Raw genomic sequence first — 18,915 nt, 5'->3', positions numbered from 1 at the left:
TCAAAACGTGTTTGTTTTGCATGGGGCTGTGTAGCTGCAGGCCGGTCAGGCTGTCCTTGCTGACCCCCGTCCACACTGCTGAAAGCTCCCACAGTGGACACATGAGCATCGGAACTGGACCACGGAGCAATGGAAGAGCCATTTTGTTGACTTGGCCTCCAAATTCTCCATAACTTAATCCATATCTTGGAGGATCTGCTGCTATAACGTCTCGGAGCCAGATACCACTTGACACTTGTTTTGAGAACTAATTAACCATGAAAAGAAGATGACAGCCAAGTTCTTCAGAATAACGCCTCTAACACTTTCGGTATTTGGTATTTTGGCCTTTAGCCATGTGGGAATCTGGTTGGACAGGACCCACAGATATTCTGAAATGAAAACGTAAACCACAGGCACATTTTTTATACATATTTTAAAAGTATATTAATATTTCTCTTGTATGTAATGTCTTAGATTAAAACTTCTATGTAACTATAAGAATAAAGAATTTTTCATTACTTTATCTGATATACCATCATCTTAGAACTGACATTTCATATAATTATGTAAAGAAAACAATCTAAATACGTTTATCTTGTGTTCCTTTGACGTACCAGTTCTTGTGGTAACGGCAAAACAATAAAAACTAAACCTCAAATGAGTTAGTAGATTTACTTAGTTTCTTCCTGTGCAGCACTTAGACTAAGTACACAACTCTGCTGTATCAAGTCTCCCTTGTTATGGATGAACAAACGGCCTCATAATTAGGACCGCCTCATTGTGAAGTTACTACAGAAAGGCTTTTCACTAGATTTTCTCTCCGGCAGCAGCCTCTGGTGGAGAGTGGATCAGGCCTTTTAAGGAGTTGGAGTTTCCCAGGAAGGGCGTTGGCCACAGACTCCAGTAATCTATACATTTCCCCAACTCAGACTTCTGCGGACGTGCAACTTTACTTCAGGCTTAATATGTATTTACACATTACTCACAACAGCAGTTTGCTTTTAAATCAGTTTCTGTTAGAATATGAATGGATTTTAGTTGTGTGTGTGTGTTTATTAGTTTTTTCTCTTCACATAAAGACACAAAACAAACAGCCACTAGACTGACAGAAAAATACTTTATTGTGTATCAAAATACTGTCTTACAATCACTATTAAAGCCTTTTGATTTAGGACAAAATTCACTTTTTGTTCTGAAATGCAGATTAGGCACAGAGCGAGCTGGAGGGAGGAAGGGAGAGAGGGAGGGGCGGGTGGGTAAGGGCTGAAAGGAGAGAGGCGGTGAGAGACAAAGCGTCTGTCCTCTTTTGTTTTTGGTCATCAAGTTTTAAGGACATGATGAACAACTACTACACCTTCACCATCGTCATCATCATCATAGTCGTCAAGACCATCATCTTCGACCCTTCCGTCCAGCACAACATGAGAAACTTCCCTTTTTAAACATCAGAAAACAAAAACGCCCACAAGCCGCAACCACATGTCGTGCCGACGTCCTTCTGAATATTAAGAGCCTTTCTGTATCTTAAAAAAAAAAAAAAAAAAAAAAGGAGTTTCACGATCTAATGGACATGCAGAGCACATGTTGGCGTCACACGTTGGAAAAAAAACCCAACAAAACACGGAAAGAAGCAGCGCTTCCTGGCAGCGGTGTCGACGGAGAGCACATGCAAAACAAACTGTGCCTTAAGCTACTGTGAAATGCATCCTCTCTCTTTTTCTTTTTTTTTTTTTCCCTCCACATAAGTCGCCTAAATTATTTCTAATTACTACCCTACTACTAGGAACAGCAGTGTCGAAAGCTGGATCACAATACCAGCAGGTTAAAAAAAAAAAAAAAAAAAAAAAAAGGGTTAGTAAAAGAGCATCATGAACACCACACGCTGCTGCTGCTGCTGCTGCAGAGCCAAGGCCGAGCATTTACTGGCGACTAGCCCTGTATAAGACAAGCTGACTTTTATATGGACAATTAAAGGCCTCACGTCAAGGTATGTCAAACATCAGGAAGGCTCTTTTCTCCTGACACGATTTGGTCCAAGTCCTGTTGTGATTTGTTCATACAGAAGCTCATAGAAATCCATTATTTACTGTATCTATGCAAGAGTAGCTCCTCCAGTGTAAACAGTAACCTTCCATCCAAAGCACGGCCTAAAATGTACTGCTCCTTGCGCTGCGCTAAGCTAGTCGCTCTGCAATAGTTCCGACGAGCCTGCTAATGTTCACATATGGCTGAAAATGTAAAATGGCCTAAGGCACAATTGACTGCTAGCCTGCAGTAATAAAAAGGTGCTTATTTCTCCTCCCTAAGTTGACTGAAGTATGTGGTTGGCAGAAGAAGACGAAGAAGAACGAAACGGGTAATAAAGCGGCGGACCATACGCGCAAGAGGAACTTTCAGTGCATTCCTCTTAAGGCACGGGATTACAGTGATGGTAAGTGGTGGTTTTAAAATATTCACTAAAACTGAATTCTGGCTAAGACTAAACACTGACAGGGTTTTTATTCTAGCTGAAATGAGCTATAAAATAAGAAGAAAAGAAGTAATAATAATAATAATTTGCAACACGGGAGGGACTTGGAGCTGTAAACAATGATAGGTTAGAATCGAGACAGGATTTCAGTTGTTTTATGTTTGTTTTTCTTTTTAAACAGTGGTATACGTTTCTAATTGCAGAGCTGTAGTTTTTTTTAGACAGTGATGTGGTAGGGGCTGCCGGGGATGTGATCGTCCCCCCACTTGACCACCAGGATGTACTCTCCCTTCTCTTTGAGCTGGTAGCTGACGTTGTACATGCGGCTTCCCATGTGCTTCACTAGAATCTCTTCGCAGGGGACCTTGGGACCGTCCACGCCGACTAGAAGCATGTTACGACCTGTGGGGTAAGACACAGCCGGTGAGCATTAGCTCAGTGCGCTCACTTCTGCATAAATACGTCTCTGAGGTGAGAGAACGCGCTACACACACACACCTGCTTTGCTGCAGTCGACACTGAAGTTGTTCTTCTGACCGATGTAGCCCTTGGTCAGGCCCAGGCCCTTAGCCACCACCTTGCTGGCGTCAGACAGGGCGGGTGCACCCTGCTGAGAACAGCTGATGGCACGGGTGACAGGGTCGACCGTGACCGAGGAGGTTTCATGCATACTGTGGCTGGACACGAGCTTGGAACCTGGAGGATGGAGGAGAAAAGAGCGTGGGTTAATGCTGTGTAGGTCTCTGCTTGTACCTCCGAAACAGTCGTGGCTCATCAGAGAAGGGACATGGGAACTTCTGAGGGTGTCCTGTAGCAACATAATGTTGCTAGTGGGGGGCCTTTGAAGGGAGGGGCCTCTGTGGATCATCCCACAGATACTTAATCAGTTTGGGATCTAGTGAATTTGGAGGCCAGGTCAACACCTTGTGCTGTTCTTCATGTTTTTTTGAGTTGTTCCTAAAGCGTTTTTGTGTGTGTGTCTGTGTCAGGCTGCATCCTGCTGGGGATGGCTGCTGAACATCAAGGAGTGTCATTGCTATGGGGTGGGGGTGCCTGGTCTGGTCTAGGTGGGTGCTACATGTCTAAGTAACATCCACACCAATGAATGCCAGGTCCAAAAGATTCCCAGCAGAACATTGAACTGTCAGAATGTTATTTCCTTAACCAGTTAGTGGTCATAATGTTATACCTGGTCGGTGTATTTCAGAGTCAGTTGTTGAATCAAAGACAAAAGATTATGTCTCACCAGTGATCTTGGCCTTGAAGGGACTTCCCACGATGTGGTAGGGGCCGCCGTATTTGATGGAGATAAGGTAGTTGCCAGGGGCCATTGGGGTGTACGTGATCCTGTAGCCCTCGGGGCACTCCACACAGTCCATCTTCACCTTGGAGGGCCCGTCGATGGTCACAGCTAAAGCCCCGGGACCCGCGTTGCTCGTGTTCACCACAAACTCGCACGCAGATCCTGGAAGCAAATGACACAACGGGGACGACTGAGGTGACGACGAACAGCGGTAAGACACCGTAAGGCTCACTCTTGGTGTGTATTTCGCTGTTCTGTCGCGGAAGGTGGGGCCGTGTTACCTGTGGAGCCTCCCTCCAGTCCTGGTCCGTATGCAGACACCATCCCGGGGTCTCCGGCCTGGCCCGTCTCTCCAACTCTGATCTTAAACGGACTACCGGGGATGTGACTTCCATTGAACTTCACATCAATCAGATAGAGGCCGTTCTCTCTGGGGATGAACCGGACTGCATACTTATCTAGAAAAAAACGGGGGAAAGATAAGAGAGAAGACAATCCCCGGAATGTGGCACCGGCGCTCCGACGGGTTTCTCTTCGGGTACCTTGATCAATCTCAGTGACACAGCAGTCCTCCAGAGCTCCAGACGGGCTGTGCACCTTCGCATCAATCACACCCTTCGCCCCGTTGAGGCTGACGGCGAATGATGCTGGCTGGTTCACCTTCAGACCTGACTCCTGCTCAACAACACATACTCACACTATTAAACATCGCATTTTTACCCAAATAATCACCTAGCGTCCAACAGCACCGCAAACAACTTGAGCTGCTATTCGGCTTACCTGGAGGTCGCTAACAGGGCTAAAGAGGAGGGCTGTACAGTGAAAAGCCAGAGAGAGCAGGTATTCATGTGCACTTGAGAGAAAGAAAAGGTGGCGCTTTTGACGTTTTTGTGTGGGTGAGCCAATGCAGAAGTTTGTGAATATATTTGTGAGTTTATTTGTGTATCTGTGCTGGAGTGATTGTGAGCCTGCATAAAGGTGAAGATGCATATCAATCTATAAACGTCAGCCAATTCCAAGTAGAAAAATCTAAAGGTTTAAAAGATATTTCATCCATTTCTTTGTGTTTTTGACAAATGAAATTAGCTCCATGCTACCGTATGTGCTCGTGTGAGTGTAAACAGCAACAGAGTGGGGTGGGGGGAGTCGGGTGGGGTGGGTGGGGGGAGTCGGGTGGGGTGGGGGGGGTGACAACCCATGTGAGACCTCTTTAACCCTTTAGCGCCCCGTAGTATTGCAAGAGGTGGGAGACTGTTGGGAGCCTTTAGAATGAGGCACGAGAAACACACACTGTCCTCTAGTATCCCAGAAGCCCTTGCACTGTCCAGCAACGCAGCAGCAGCAACGGCAGCAGCCAATCCCATGGCTGTGCCCTTGAACTCTCCTCTTGTAGGACACAATGCTATATTTAACAGTAAACAAACTATTACACTTAACTATTTAACATGTTGCGCCTGAATTTACTGCAAGTTCTTAATAAGCTGATTATATTTCACCGTCTAACCTCTACGGTCTATGTTAAATCACAAGCTGCTGCTGCTGCTGCATTGGAGGCAGTGAACAATGGCCTGGTGTGTGCGCACTCGGACGTGTGTGTGTCTCAGAGCCTCACCTGAAGACTGGCAACAGTGAGGCGGCGGGCGTCATCCGAAGGCGAGGCCACGGGGACGATGAAGGGGCTGTCGGGGATGTGCTCGTCGTTGAAGCGGATCGACACCTCGTAGTCCCCTACGGAGGAACCAACGTCAAGTCAGAAAGTTGCCAGGAAAAAAAACAAAACGCTAGCCTCCACAGCACTCATACGTAGATTACATTTCTTAAAGGGATAAAAAAAGACAAGCGAACAACGACATTAGAGGGAAACAAAACAAAAAACAGCATTAAAGAAGAGAAACGTCCAGATAAAGATTTAATCTGCAGCACATGCTCGGGTCTGTGGTCCCGTTCCCTGTCCCTCCTCTCACCAGGCTCCTGCACGACATAGGACACTCCGCTGGAGCCATCTTTGCGGTCCTCGAAGGAGATTTCAGCCTTGCTTGGGCCCTCCACGGCAATACTGAGACCTCCGGCTCCAGCCTCCCTTGTCCAGATACTGAACTCAGCTACATTAGGTTAAAAAAAAGAGTCCCAAAACAGAGTTAGATGCATTGTGTAAAAAAATAAATAAAATCTACACATTGCAGAGCATGTAGACACATCGTGACACCAACCTGGCACTCCAGCCTCGGCTCTCTCCAGGCCTGGACCTCCGGCGCGGACCTTATGAGCTCCACCCTCTCCCAGGGGGCCGACGGTGAACTGGAACGGGCTGCCGGGCACGTGCACGCCGTTGTATTTGACGCACACGGTGTGGACTCCCGTCTCGGTGGGGACGAAACGGATGCAGTAGGTGTTGTTCTCTCCCTCCATGATGTCAGCCTTGTGGATCTGACCAGATGGGCTGGTGACCTGAGCCGTCATGTCGGCTATGCTGATCTCTGGAGAGACACACGCATACATATGGAACATGAAGTTTCCATGTATTTGAGGAGATTATAACAGTTGATTCACGTGAACAGATCAACATGATGCTGCTTTCTTGCAGAGTTACACGAGAAGATTAATACCTCATTATGTGAGATGCAGCAGCAATCATGTAGCAGCAATATCTCTGAGTGGATTCTCTTTATCTACATAATCTTCCTTTACATACACGAAAAAAGACAAAACTATAGTGACCACAGATATTTTCTGTAACGTCCTGTGTCAGTCACCTGGGATCTTCAGGCTGAGGTCACACTGGCTGCCAACGTTGGCGACAGACGCTGCTCTTCTCTTCCTGGTGATGCTCTCCTTCATCCTGCCCTCGCCCGTTACCTTCACTGTGAACGCACTCCCTGTACGAGAACACACACAAACACACAGAATGATTAGTCCAGCGTATTCCTTCGAAGCGCCGCGTCTCTGCTCTGCAACCACAGACCGATTTAGGTACCTGGCACATGTTGGTCAGCAAACTTGATGTTGATGATGTAATTTCCTGGTTCAGTGGGGCAATAGGTGACCTTGCAGGTGCCGTCCTCCTGGTCCTCAGTGTTGATGTCAACTTTGCTAGGTCCCTCGATGGAAAGACTCAGGCCGCCATAGCCTGTTTGGAAGACACGCAAGCGGTAATGCATATCAAGTCTTGATATCTTTTATGTGCAGTGAATACTTTTATAAGGTTTTTACCTGCATCGCGAGTGTCGATGATGAACTCAGCAGGCTCAAAAGTCCTGGCCTCGCTCAGGCCCTGGCCGCTCACGCGGACGCGGCTGGCGTCACCGATTTCTGACTGGTTGATCATAACGGCGATGGGGCTGCTGGGGATGTGACGGCCGTTCTTCTTGATGTTCACGAGGTGCTCCCCGATCTCCTTCGGGACGAACGAGATGCCTGTGACGGGAAAAAAAAAAAGAAGAGCTATTTTAAAGATTGATCTTTTTTTATCGATTGCTCTTCACTTACATCAAAAACACACTCACCAACGTGTCCGTTACGCAGCATCTTCAGCAGGCAGGGCTCTTCGCGGCCCGAGGGAGTGGTGAGGGAGGCGGTCAGCTGGCTGAGGTCGAGCTCTCCGATGTCCAGGGGGATATCGGCAGCTGAGCCCACCTTCAGATGGGACATTCTCATGGAGTCGTCACCTGCAGATATAGGGCACACTATGAAGTCATAATAGATGCACCAAAGAGGACAGAAGACATGGTATGTCCAGAAATGGGACGCTTTGGGTTTGAGCATCTCTAATTACCGGTAATCCTAGCAGAGAAGGGACTGCCTGGGATGTGCTTGTCATTATATTTGACCAGGATGCTGTAGTCTCCTGGCAGGACTGGCAGATAGGACACGGTGCAGGTTCCATCCTGGTTGTCCAAGCAGCTGATGTCCGCCTTGGATGGACCCTCAATGGCCAGAGACAGACCACCTACAAGGGCATGAACAGACAGTGTTGTGCGTGATGGTCGTTGTCTGAATAAAACAGGTGAGTTATAGCAAACACCTGCGTTATCCAATGGATTATGACTGCTAACATACCCTCTCCGGCATCTTTGGTGTTAACAGTGAAGACAGCAGGCTTGTTGACAGTCCCGTGGATGAGGCCAGGGCCATAGGCACTGACATTACCACTGTTCATGTAGTCCACATAGAACTGCAGAGGACTTCCTGCGAACGAGGAAACAAGAAAAAGGATGATGAGAGGGAAGTGATTTGATACGCCCCTTTAAATGCATTTTATTTGACTGTTTTTGTATTTGCAGACACTTCAGAGCTAAGCCGTACCAGGGATGTGGAGTCCGTCATATTTGATATCCATCTCATGCAGACCAGCTTCCGTGGGAGCATACTTGACAGTAACAGTGCCATCCTTGTTGTCGGTGATGTCAGGCTTGGCCACCTTGCCCGATGGCATCCGGACCTCACCTTCAAGCAGAGGAAAGAACCAAACGGTGAAGCGCGTGCACCACAGAAATCATCACGGAGGCTCGGATTGAAATGCCTGTTCATGTTACCTGTGATCTCTCCCTTCTGGATCGTGAAGGGGATGACCAGGTCAAACGGTCTGAGCCCTGCCACGTCCAGACCATTCATTCCCATTGGTCTGTCTGTTGCCTGGGAGACAGAGAGCAAAAGGTCAGACGGTGTACTGTGCAAGAGGTTGTGGGCGATGGCATGTGTAATAGGTGCGATATGCGGGGCAAGACAAAGAGGTAAGAGCGTCCAGACACCCAACAGACAATATGGGATGAGACAATCACGAGATGGAATGACAAATGGAGACGACAATGATAACCATGGTCAGGATGATGGCACCAACACAAACTGCGAGAGAGAATTAGATGAAGACAAAACAATGGTAGGTCAATGGAAGGTTCACAGAAGGAATAATGGACGGCCATTTTGAGAAAATGTGGAGCAGCAGGCATGCCCACATTGGTGATTCACAAAATGGCTGCTTTTGTCTTGTAAAGCAAGTTGAGCACTGAACAGAAATGCTGCACAATGATTTCAAGATTAAAATTGGTGGTTCTGGAGGTACAACATGTGTCTTTTTGTTTGTATTATGCAGTTCTGTTTCAGTGTCCATGTTTGAGGAAAATCCTGTTTTTGACATGGAGGGAGTGAAATAAGAGAAGAATAACCTTTGAAAGAGTAAACACCTGTAACGGGAGACAGCAGACATAAAAACAAGCCGATGAATGGTGACAGGGGTGATGATGGAGATGAGCAGAAGAGGAGGGAAAAGGCAGGGGGAGGGGGGAATAGTGGGAGTTAGCCAAAAAAACTGAGCTATGAAAGGATGAGAGAGGCTAAAGGGCGAGGCTTTAGGTACCCAGGGCTGTTGAGCGTAGTACTGGGGCATTTGGCTCTGCTGCATGAGCTGGTCTGTTGGAGCTCCTTCCAGCGCCTGAGAGGGAAGGGAGGTGGTGAAGAGGGGGGTAGGTAGAGGTAGGTCGTAGGGGGGATATTTAGAGAGTAAAATAGTTGATAAGGAATTAGGAGAGGAATAAAAACATTGTGATTTAGAAAATGTCTGCCGTCATTTGGATCCATTCATGAAGAAACGGCATCAAGGGTCTGTGGTCCACGCCTGTCAAAGATCTCGGAATTGCCATTGATGGCATTCTTTGTAAAAGCGCTTCATCCATAGTTTCAAGGCAAATCATCTCAGCCCCCACACACTCGGATCCCGCAGATATTTACCGAGCCGTCCCTGAGCTCATTACTGATGTTAGTTATAATGCTGGACTCTATACGATAAAGTTCCTTTGCTTGCGTACTCCTTCAGACCTTGCCTTAACAACCAACCTGGGCAATCCAATCGCAGTTGGCCTTAAAATGGATCACTACCTTCCGCTGTATCAGAACCACAGACTGTATAAAAGATGGGCAGCAGAAAAGTTCCTCAAAAGTGAAGCCAAAGCAAGTAGAGCTCCCCCTGGTGACTGGCTGCAGTATAGGTCATAAGCTCCACCTCCTCCATAGTAGTGGGTGGGACTTAAGACCGAATTAAGACACGAAAGTAAGCGTCAAATAAACTAAACTCGCAAGATGGCGCCACCCGTATCCCCGGGAAGAATAGCGTCAGTTATTTATAAAGTCTATAATCAGAACCATGAACAGCTATAAGTTGTGTGTGTGACTTAGGGATACGGTACATATTCTCAAACAAACTGTGAAGCTCGAACCCTGGAAGATTTCCTACACACTTTAATTTCACTGTATGCAACCGGACTGCTCAGGACAGATGTTAACGCGAGGTCTGGATAAAGTATAATCACCTAAGAATGTAATCAGTTTGTCCGTTTCATATTCTCTGTCCGTTCCTGTACCAAACTACAAAATGTATGCCGAGCCAACACCCCCAAGTAAAGGTTCAAACGAACACCACTCACCGTGACTTGGAACGGACTGTTGGGGATGTGCTCCCCTCCGAAGCGGACGCAGATCACATACTCGCCAGGCTGCGGCGCCGTGTAGAAGATGTCGAAGGTGCCGTCCTCGTTTTCGACGACGTCCACGTCGAGCTCGGCGCCCTCGGGCGTGCACACGCTGCACGTCACCTTGCCTTTTCCGGCGGCCTTGGCATCCACCTGGATGACCGTCTGCTCGCCGATCTGGATGGTCGGGCCGACACCTGCGCCTTTGGGGGAAAAAATAAATAAACAAATAAATGGTGCAAAGTGGTTTGTTAGAACCGTTTCACCGCCTCTCACACGAACCACATACAGCATGCACATTCCACAACCATGAGACGAGATGAAAGTTTCATGAGATCTAGTCATGTTATTTCCATGTACTCTATGCATACATTATTATTATTATTATTATTATACATTTCCCATGTATAATTCAAAGCTAGATTAGCCAAAGTACCATTCCACCATGCCATCGTACCGACTCAGTTAGTCCATTAGTCCTTCCACTAAATAAATGTAAGAGAGAGAAAATGAGTTTAGGGGCAAAGAAGTAGGAGAGAGGAATATAGAAGAAGAGGAAGAAGGATGGGATGTCCTGTTGAAAGATGGTGCCACTATTCTCCATGCTGACAGACAAGAGGGGGAAAAAATTAAAAAGTTAAAGAAGTTCCTCTACATCACAAAGTCGTTCAGTAGGCTTACCTAAACCGTGACCGCCGATTGAGACTGATAATAGGAACGGTGAGAAGCGGGGGGAGGGGAGAAGGAATCAGGGATTGGGGGGAGGGGAGGGGAGCGAGAAGGAAAAAAAAAAGTGACAAATAAAAGACAGTCAGGTGGGGGTGGGGGTGGTGGGCGGCAATAAATGTGCTCAAAACACTCGGAATGAAAACAAACTGTGATGGTGGAGTGTAAAGCAAAGGGAGGGGGGAGGGGGGCGTACGGGGAGGGGGGTGGTGTGTATGTGTTTGTGTGTGTGTGTGTGTGTGTGTGTGTGTGTGCGGCGAGGGGCTTGAGTGAGGAGGGGGAGGGGGGGGTGTAACCGAGGAGCACAGCGTGAGGAACACAACATACCAATGCGTGGAAAAAAATAATGAGATTTAAGATTTAAGGAGCGTTTATGGTAAGAGATAAAAACCTTAAACAGTCATTGAAGAAGAATTTTAATCCATCTGTGTCTATTTTAAGGGAAATATGAACTTTCTGGTTGAGTGCAAGATAAAAAAAAAAAAAAGATTGATATTACTCTGTTAGATTGTTCTGAAGGTAAAACAACAAAATAGGCACCTCATATTAACATGCCATTTGCCTAATCCATAAACTAAACCAAATAAATTAAGACACAATGACCGTTTCCACTCGATATCAGTCTTCGATTAGGTCAACTATCTCTACTAAAATTTGCAATATTGCTAATGCAAACTATTCCTTTTAGCATCAAGAATAGCTGGACATTAGATGCAGTCCATTTTTTAGTGAGATGTCCCTGATTTCTTGCCATAGAAGCAGGTTGCTTTTGGATGTTTGTGGAGGTAAAAATCCTGGTTAACAATGTGAGCTGGCTCTGGAAAATCTGGGTTTTGTGTTTATCAGTACAATTCATTCACATGTAGAATTGTAATTATTCCTTTAATACACAGGCAAGAGAAGCTGACCAATGCCAGTGCCAATGGATTCTGATTCAGGCTGACTAACCAATATAAAAGTCAAAAAAACTAAATGCATGACAAGGACTTTTGTTAAAAACAACGTACCTGTGACGGTACACTTGCTGGCATCTCCAGTGGGAAGAGCCCTGATGCGGTATGGCGAGTAAGGGATCTCGTCCCCTCCGTACTTGATGAGGATGGTGTATCTACCAGTCATGTCCGGCACATAAGACACCAGGTAGGTCCCGTCGTGGTTGTCACGAATGTTGGCCTTCTTGGGCTTCCCCTCTGGGTCCTGCAGAAAAAAAATAAATAAAGGAAGACGTGGGTAAGGTTTGAATGCAGTTACGGAAATAAATGTTTTAATTTTTATGCACCGCATTTGAGCACTCACAGTGATCTGCACTGCCAAGAGACCCTCGCCGGCATCTTTGGCGTCGATGGTGAACTCGACGGGCAGGGAGGCGGGGACCCCGGTGGTGTTAAGGCCGGGTCCGCTGGCGCGCACCTTGCTGGCATCGTGGGTGGGGAGCACCTTCACCTTGTAGGGGCTGGTAGAGAAGAAGAGAGAGAAAGAAAAAACTGGTTGGACACAAAGATACAAAATTAAATACTGCCCCACAGAGGCAGAGAGCTGCAACTGCAGAAACAGGGACGTTTTCAGGAACAGACTTTAAAACAGACCTTAATAATAAAATAATTAAAAAAATCATGTAATGAAATCACATGGAGTCAGTAAATTAGGCGGTAGCTCGTGCATAGCAGGAGATTAGGCGTTTCTCTGTCATTAACTCATTTAATGACTGTATGTGGAATAACAAACTGAATGAGAATGGTTTTATTAAAACTGATAAACATCTCTAAAACATAAAAACCTGTCGTAAACCTGTCAGTAACCAGACTTGGTTTTATCTAAGGCTAACACTGCTATCTCGACACCCAGCTTTCCTTTTTTCTTTCCCTAGATTTTCTGCGACTTTATCTGTATGAAGAGCTTAAGTGTGCAAACAAGTCTTACATTACACGGGTCATAAAGACAGAGCCTGTAGAAATACAACATAAAACGCATTTTTTCCCACAATTTTGTCAATTTTCAACACTATAGTTACTGCATTTTTCCGTAGTAGGCAAATATTTAGCAAAATAAATTGTGTGCGTTACCTGCGTGGGATCTCCTCATCAGCGTACAATACGTTAATGGAATAGGGTCCCTCTCTGGTGGGAACATAGTTCACGGTGTGAGTCTGGTCACCGTTATCCACCACTTCCACAGGCTCCACCACACCTGTAAACACACAGAAAGGGGAAAAAAGTATTTAAACTGTTCTTGAGGCTTTATTTAATCATACACAGAGATATGCAGAAACGTTCAAACAAAGCATCACCTTTGGGCCCTTGCACGCGGACCTGCAGCGGGGCGACTCCGGCTTTGGAGGCGTCCACTGTGAATGCCTGAGGGATGTTGGCTCTGACGTTGTTGCTCAGGCCTGGGCCCTGGCACTTCACCTTGGTGCTGTCCACGGTGTCGCTGACGGGCACCGAGAATGGACTGCCTGCTCAGAGAAAACACCAGCAAAGTCAGAAGAAGCTCCAGTTTCTTTGGCACGCTGAGAAAATACTAAACGAAACTTCATCAAGTGGAAAACTATTGGCTATTTTTCTCAGCTGTAACAGCTCATTACCCTTGATGGGCTGTCCTCCGTAGGTGATGTTGAGGTTGTATGGGCCAGCCTCATATGGGATGTACTCCACACTGCAGCTACCGTCCTTGTTATCAGTGCAGGACATTTTGGCCTCTGATGGACCTTCCATTGCCAGGCCAAGACCACCTGTACCTGCTCCCCTGCAAAGGAGAGACGGATACACAGATGTTAAACAATACAAATGTACATCTATTAAGGCAACGCTCGAACACTGGTTTAAGTCTTGCACACCTGGTTTCCACTGTGAACTTGTTGGGCTTGTTGGTGATGCCGCCTTTCAGGCCAGGGCCGTGCACACGAACGCGAGCTGGATCGCAGCCTTCGGTGACGGCCACGCGGAACGGACTCTTCGGCACCGGAGAGCCGTCGTAGCAAACCTCCACGCTGTGCGGGCCTAAAGAAACATACGTTGAATGTCACACATGGGGAATCTAACAGTAAAAGCACAATCACTACACACAGGTCGCATCTGAACTCACCCTCCTCGTAGGGAGTGTACTCCACGTTGTAGATTCCATCTCCACGGTCGGTGATCAGGGCGTCCGTTCGGCTACCGGACGGGTTGCTGATGAGGGTTTTGATGTGGTCGCCTCCCTTCTGGGTGAGAGCGCGAGCGTCCACGGTGAAGTCTGTGGTTGCCTCGCGGAAAACTCCTGAAAAAAAAGTACACAGAACATACTTTTAAAATCGTACACAGGCACCAGTGATTTCTTTCCTTTGCCTGGCTCAACAGGTTTCATATGTTTTACCAAACTGAAGGGAAACATCACACACATGTTTAGGTTTAAAAATGAAACTGAATGTGAATCAGTCAAAACGGAAGCTCGGTATCATCTGGTGATCTGGCAACTAATCCAATGACATCATATGAAGCTATAATGACTATAATTGCTGCAGTGCGCTAAACAGGAAGAACAGGAAGGAATGATCACATCGCAGTAAACATGTGACAAACAATCTAAATCCAGAACAGAACAGAGAACATATTGAGGCTATACAGAACATAAATGCCGTATTTTTCGGAAGACTAAAAAAAAGACTAAATACAACAAATATGTGAACACAAAAACATTAAATCTTTTACCTTTGCCCTCCACTCCGGGCCCAAACACGACGACTCCGCTGGCGTCGACCGCAGGCTCCACGTTGAGCCGAGCGGGGAAGTTCGGCACATCCTGGCCACCGTAGCGGATGGTGAGCGTGTACGAGCCGGGGTAGAGAGGGATGTAGGTGATGGTGTAGGTCCCGTCTCCGTTGTCCTGTATGCGGACCTCGGCCTCGGTGCCGCTGTCCGAGATGATCTCGATGGTCAGCTCAGCCGGGCCGGCGTTGGTGCAGTCCACGATGAACTCCCCCGTCTCCCCAACCTTGGCGCGCTCCAGCCCTGGGCCGGAGCAACGAACCTGAGAGGAGAAGGGAGGAGGAGAGCGTTGGAGACAGGAAGCGGCAAATGTACTTTAGGTGAAGTCAATTGACGTGGCTAACCTTGGAGGGGTCTGATGTAGGGTAGGCGGTGGGGTTGAAGGGTGATCCAGGAATGGGGATTCCATCGTAGGTCAGTTCAACCTGGTATGGCCCCGCTTCTCTGGGGATGAACTTCACCTGACTGGTCTCTGGGCTCAGCCCTGGCTCAACCTGGAACAAAACACATGAACAGCATCTTACACATTAAACATAAATACTTTAGCTATGTTCATTCAAGATATTAATATTATATATAACATTAATAATGTATAAATTCCATGTCATACCTTGCTGGCCACCGGCTTCCCGGACGGTCCCGTCACCTTGGCTCCAACCTTGCCCTGACCGCCAGCACCCTTAGATTTGACGGTCACTTCCTGGTCTTTGCCAACGGTCATCTCTGCAGAGACAGACACAAAAGATGTCGCTGAAGATCTAAAAGTATATAAATACGCTCCTGATCTGGTCGGGAAACAGGTGTGGCTCATATGAGCAAGATAGGTGTACGCAAGTTTAGATAAATGTTTGTCTTGCATTTCCAAACTATGGGACAGAAGAAGACGGTCAGACTCTGAGATATAATGTAAAATTAGGATACAGTAAGCTAAAACTGGACTTATACGAAATTATTATATTATATATATAATATGTATGTATATATAATGTATATATATTATACAGAATTCTTCTTGTAGCTTGAGGGTGGAAATAAAAAGGGTGGGGGAATACGTACTGTCTCCCAGGCCCGTGACGTTGACTTTGCTGAGGTCCAACGCGGGTGCCACGCCGACATTGAAGGGGCTCTTTGGAATGTGATCTCCACCGTAGGTCACAGCAACCCCCAGAGGACCCTGATGCAGGAAGATAACTCCATGTTAATGCACATTATTGCACCTTATTTATCCCTCCAATGTATATAATATGTATTTACTTCTGTCTCTATTTCTTGTACATTTGTTCATATGCAAATTTTGCAAATTTTTTGCTCACTACTAGATTTTTATGCATATTTTATATCTTCGCCTATCTTTCGTTTTACTTGTGGTTCTCAAAAGTGTTTTTTATGTCCAACTAAGCTACTGTGACCAAGCAATTTTCCTTGTGGATGATTAAAGTATGTCTAAGTCCAAGTCAAGTCAGTACCCTTGTTGGATTTTAAGGATTTTCAGGCATTACTTCAAGTCAGATGCCAGCAATGTGGAGGAGGGGTACTGGTACAATATATATTTACCTGGTAAATCGATTAAAAGTAATATTAAATTCCAGCTGACAATGGCATTTAGCTAAAATGAACTAAAAACAGAGACCTGGTAACGGCTGATTATTCAGCATGGGATAAAAAGCGGGATCATTGCATTAACGTACCTGCTGTACAGGCGTGTATTTCACAGTGTGCGTGTTGTCGTGGTTGTTGATGATTTCAAAGTCCTTGACGGCCTCTGCTTTGATCGGGCCGGTGAAGTTGCAGTCGAGGTTCGCCTTTCCTGCTCCTTTGGTGTTCACGGTGAAATGGGTAGGCTTGTTCAGTTCAACTCCTGGAAGAGAAGAGGGAAATCATCTGTCTGGGCCAGAGGAAATAACTTCATTTTCTTTCCACGTTACTTCTCATCAGCATCTGTTTTTTAATATTTTTATATTTTAGGATTTATTGCTATAATTGATAAAAACGTCGCCTTCCGCTGTCATCACGACCGTGTTTTAACAGAAAATGGAAAAGGGGTGAAAAATTTAAACATGATACAAGATTTAAAAGAAGATTTTAGAAGATTAAAGTCATAGTCTAATGAAAGAGCGATGCAAAACGCTTCAACTTTCGTTTCAAGTGAACATTAGATGTTCATAAATAAGCTGAAACAAGATCATATCATCTTCATGTTTGGGTGGCGCCTTCTTACCATTGCGACTGACTCCCGGTCCCTCTGCCTTGACTTTGCTGGCATCATGAGAAGGATCCACTTTGACCCTGATGGGTGTCATTGGTATAGCCTAAACAAAAACAAGTATTAAAAATTACTATACACAGAAAATGCTCCAGATACAGACGATATCCTGCGAACCATCCTGAACCTTTACCTGGTCAGCAAACAGCACCATGATGGTGTAGCTGCCTGCTCCGGGAGGAGTGTATTTGACCGTGAATGTGTCGTTGTCGTTTCTAATGATGTCGAAGTCGATGTCAGCCTCGGCGGGTCCCACCACCCCGGGGGCGCACTTGATTCCTATGCTGATGTCACCTGAGGGTAGAAGGTTGAATGTCATTATCGTTTCATTCCTGTATCCTTCCACCAAAAGTTAGGACCCTGGGAATCTAAAATGTTAGACACTGAAAACTGACACGCATATTACGAGTATATTTATTTAATCTCAAGCCAAAGCTACTAATATGTTCTGCAAAACATTATACACTGGTAAAAAAGCCTCACCTTGACCAGCCTCTGCGCAGTCCACAGTGAAGTACGTTGGTTCAAAGGCCTTGAGGCCGGTCTTGGCCACTCCAGGTCCGGACACCTTCACCTTGTTTGGATGACAGCCTGCTCCGATATTCATCTGTAGTCGAAAACGCAGAAAACAGATGAATAGACTTTTCTGGGACAAAAAAAAAAAAAAACCTTACCTAAATGTGTCTCGTTTTGTACTCACCCTGAACGGGCTTTCGGGGATGTTGACTCCTCCCCAAGACACCATGATGGTGTGTTTCACCGGCTTACGTGGGGTGTAAGTGCAGGTGTATGTGCCATTGCCATTATCCTTGACCTGGACATCCACAGGGTTGCCTTCCCCGTCCTGTGCAGAAAGCACAACACGTCAGAGTGGAGTAAAACCAGGACAAGGTTACACTACATATGCAGAAACCCTGTGGTGATACGGTGAAGCCGTAAAGTACCTGAGCTGAAATCTTCAGCGGAGCTTTTCCTCCTTGCTTGGCATCAACTGTGAACTCTGTGGGCTTTCCAACAGCCAGGCCGCTGCTCTGCAGGCCTGGACCATATGCCTTAACCTGGTGGAAACACATTCACGGACACATTTAATAAACTGAACTTCCGTTTCGCATCTGCTCGGCATGTGTGTGTGTGTGTTCGTACCTTGTCGGGGTAGAAGTCCTTCCCTGGTGGGTTGACAATCTCAGCCATGAAGGGAGAGTGCTGGATGTCTTCGCTGTTGCACAGCACATGCACAGCATACTCCCCAGGCTCTGTGGGCCAGTAGCGCACGTCGCAGGATCCGTCGCCCTTGTCGTCGCATTCGATTTTGGCCTGAGATGGACCTTCCACGGAGAAACCTACAAACACACGGCAAAGAACGAGAGTAAGGTCACAGCAACAGAGACTCACACAGTTACTTTGCTACGCAGCAGTCGCTCTGCCTTACCCAGAGTGCCAACGTTGTCTCCAACAGCCTCCACCACAAAGTCAGCCGATTTGCCGACGACGCCTCCTTCCAGCCCGGGACCCCAGGCCCTCACCTTCTGCGGGCCAGCCTCAGCTCCAATCTTTACCTCAATGGGACTATACGGAGTAAAAAAAAAAAATCAGTAACAAGGACTAATCCAAGTTCGGCTGCAGCACTTCTTTGCATGTCAGAGTGAGTACCTGCGGGGGATGTGCTGTCCTCCCCAAGTGATGGTGATGGTGTATGTTCCAGGTGTGGTGGGGTAGTACTCAAATCCAAACACGCCGTCTCCAAGGTCTTTCCTTTTACAGGGCTCCTCAAGACCCTCTGTGAACACAAGGATGCACTTTAGTACCGGTTCTTAACTTCTGATATGAACTTTAGAAGCCAATTTGCAAGACTTTGGCCACTTAGGACAACTCAAGCTGCTAAAGATGTCACATTTACAGACTGTAAAACCCAATTATCTGTCATCTATTACCGCTTATCCATAACAAGTGGCTGGAGCCGGAAG

The 18,915-nt window shown here is 46.6% G+C and overlaps 1 protein-coding gene across 10 annotated transcripts in view; it reads right to left on the bottom strand.

Annotated features, from left to right (window-relative positions):
• Nucleotides 1-1,080: 1,080 nt before the first annotated feature.
• The window catches only part of flna (filamin A, alpha (actin binding protein 280)), a 43,441-nt gene continuing 25,606 nt past the window's right edge, over nt 1,081-18,915 (bottom strand). Inside the window, exons 11-49 of one of the 10 annotated variants that reach the window (XM_084554304.1) lie at nt 18,602-18,728; nt 18,381-18,517; nt 18,095-18,291; nt 17,896-18,009; nt 17,652-17,795; nt 17,435-17,558; nt 17,085-17,245; nt 16,907-16,997; nt 16,377-16,546; nt 15,745-15,862; nt 15,299-15,411; nt 15,033-15,182; nt 14,632-14,950; nt 14,027-14,200; nt 13,779-13,941; nt 13,527-13,687; nt 13,230-13,397; nt 13,006-13,129; nt 12,239-12,395; nt 11,950-12,139; nt 10,898-10,921; nt 10,172-10,419; nt 9,109-9,183; nt 8,288-8,387; nt 8,058-8,198; nt 7,812-7,940; nt 7,528-7,701; nt 7,259-7,420; nt 6,966-7,169; nt 6,730-6,882; nt 6,509-6,631; nt 5,966-6,232; nt 5,720-5,857; nt 5,368-5,483; nt 4,298-4,430; nt 4,037-4,213; nt 3,699-3,917; nt 2,951-3,148; nt 1,081-2,854 (exon numbers count right to left, since the gene is read on the bottom strand). In XM_084554304.1, the coding sequence (XP_084410430.1) occupies nt 2,670-2,854; nt 2,951-3,148; nt 3,699-3,917; nt 4,037-4,213; nt 4,298-4,430; nt 5,368-5,483; nt 5,720-5,857; nt 5,966-6,232; nt 6,509-6,631; nt 6,730-6,882; nt 6,966-7,169; nt 7,259-7,420; nt 7,528-7,701; nt 7,812-7,940; nt 8,058-8,198; nt 8,288-8,387; nt 9,109-9,183; nt 10,172-10,419; nt 10,898-10,921; nt 11,950-12,139; nt 12,239-12,395; nt 13,006-13,129; nt 13,230-13,397; nt 13,527-13,687; nt 13,779-13,941; nt 14,027-14,200; nt 14,632-14,950; nt 15,033-15,182; nt 15,299-15,411; nt 15,745-15,862; nt 16,377-16,546; nt 16,907-16,997; nt 17,085-17,245; nt 17,435-17,558; nt 17,652-17,795; nt 17,896-18,009; nt 18,095-18,291; nt 18,381-18,517; nt 18,602-18,728 (6,068 nt within the window). In that variant the 3' untranslated portion in view covers nt 1,081-2,669. Of the gene's footprint in view, nt 2,855-2,950; nt 3,149-3,698; nt 3,918-4,036; nt 4,431-5,367; nt 5,484-5,719; nt 5,858-5,965; nt 6,233-6,508; nt 6,632-6,729; nt 6,883-6,965; nt 7,170-7,258; nt 7,421-7,527; nt 7,702-7,811; nt 7,941-8,057; nt 8,199-8,287; nt 8,388-9,108; nt 9,184-10,171; nt 10,420-10,897; nt 10,922-11,949; nt 12,396-13,005; nt 13,130-13,229; nt 13,398-13,526; nt 13,688-13,778; nt 13,942-14,026; nt 14,201-14,631; nt 14,951-15,032; nt 15,183-15,298; nt 15,412-15,744; nt 15,863-16,376; nt 16,547-16,906; nt 16,998-17,084; nt 17,246-17,434; nt 17,559-17,651; nt 17,796-17,895; nt 18,010-18,094; nt 18,292-18,380; nt 18,518-18,601; nt 18,729-18,915 lie in introns of all 10 variants that reach the window. The other 9 variants (XM_084554300.1, XM_084554301.1, XM_084554298.1 and 6 more) reach the window with 9 other exon arrangements.

This window comes from Chelon labrosus (genome assembly GCF_963514085.1).
Source record: "Chelon labrosus genome assembly, chromosome: 10".
In the NCBI taxonomy this organism is placed as follows: Eukaryota; Metazoa; Chordata; class Actinopteri; order Mugiliformes; family Mugilidae; genus Chelon; species Chelon labrosus.
Note: the sequence above shows the minus strand (reverse complement) of the source record. Positions and strands in the feature narration are given on the sequence as shown.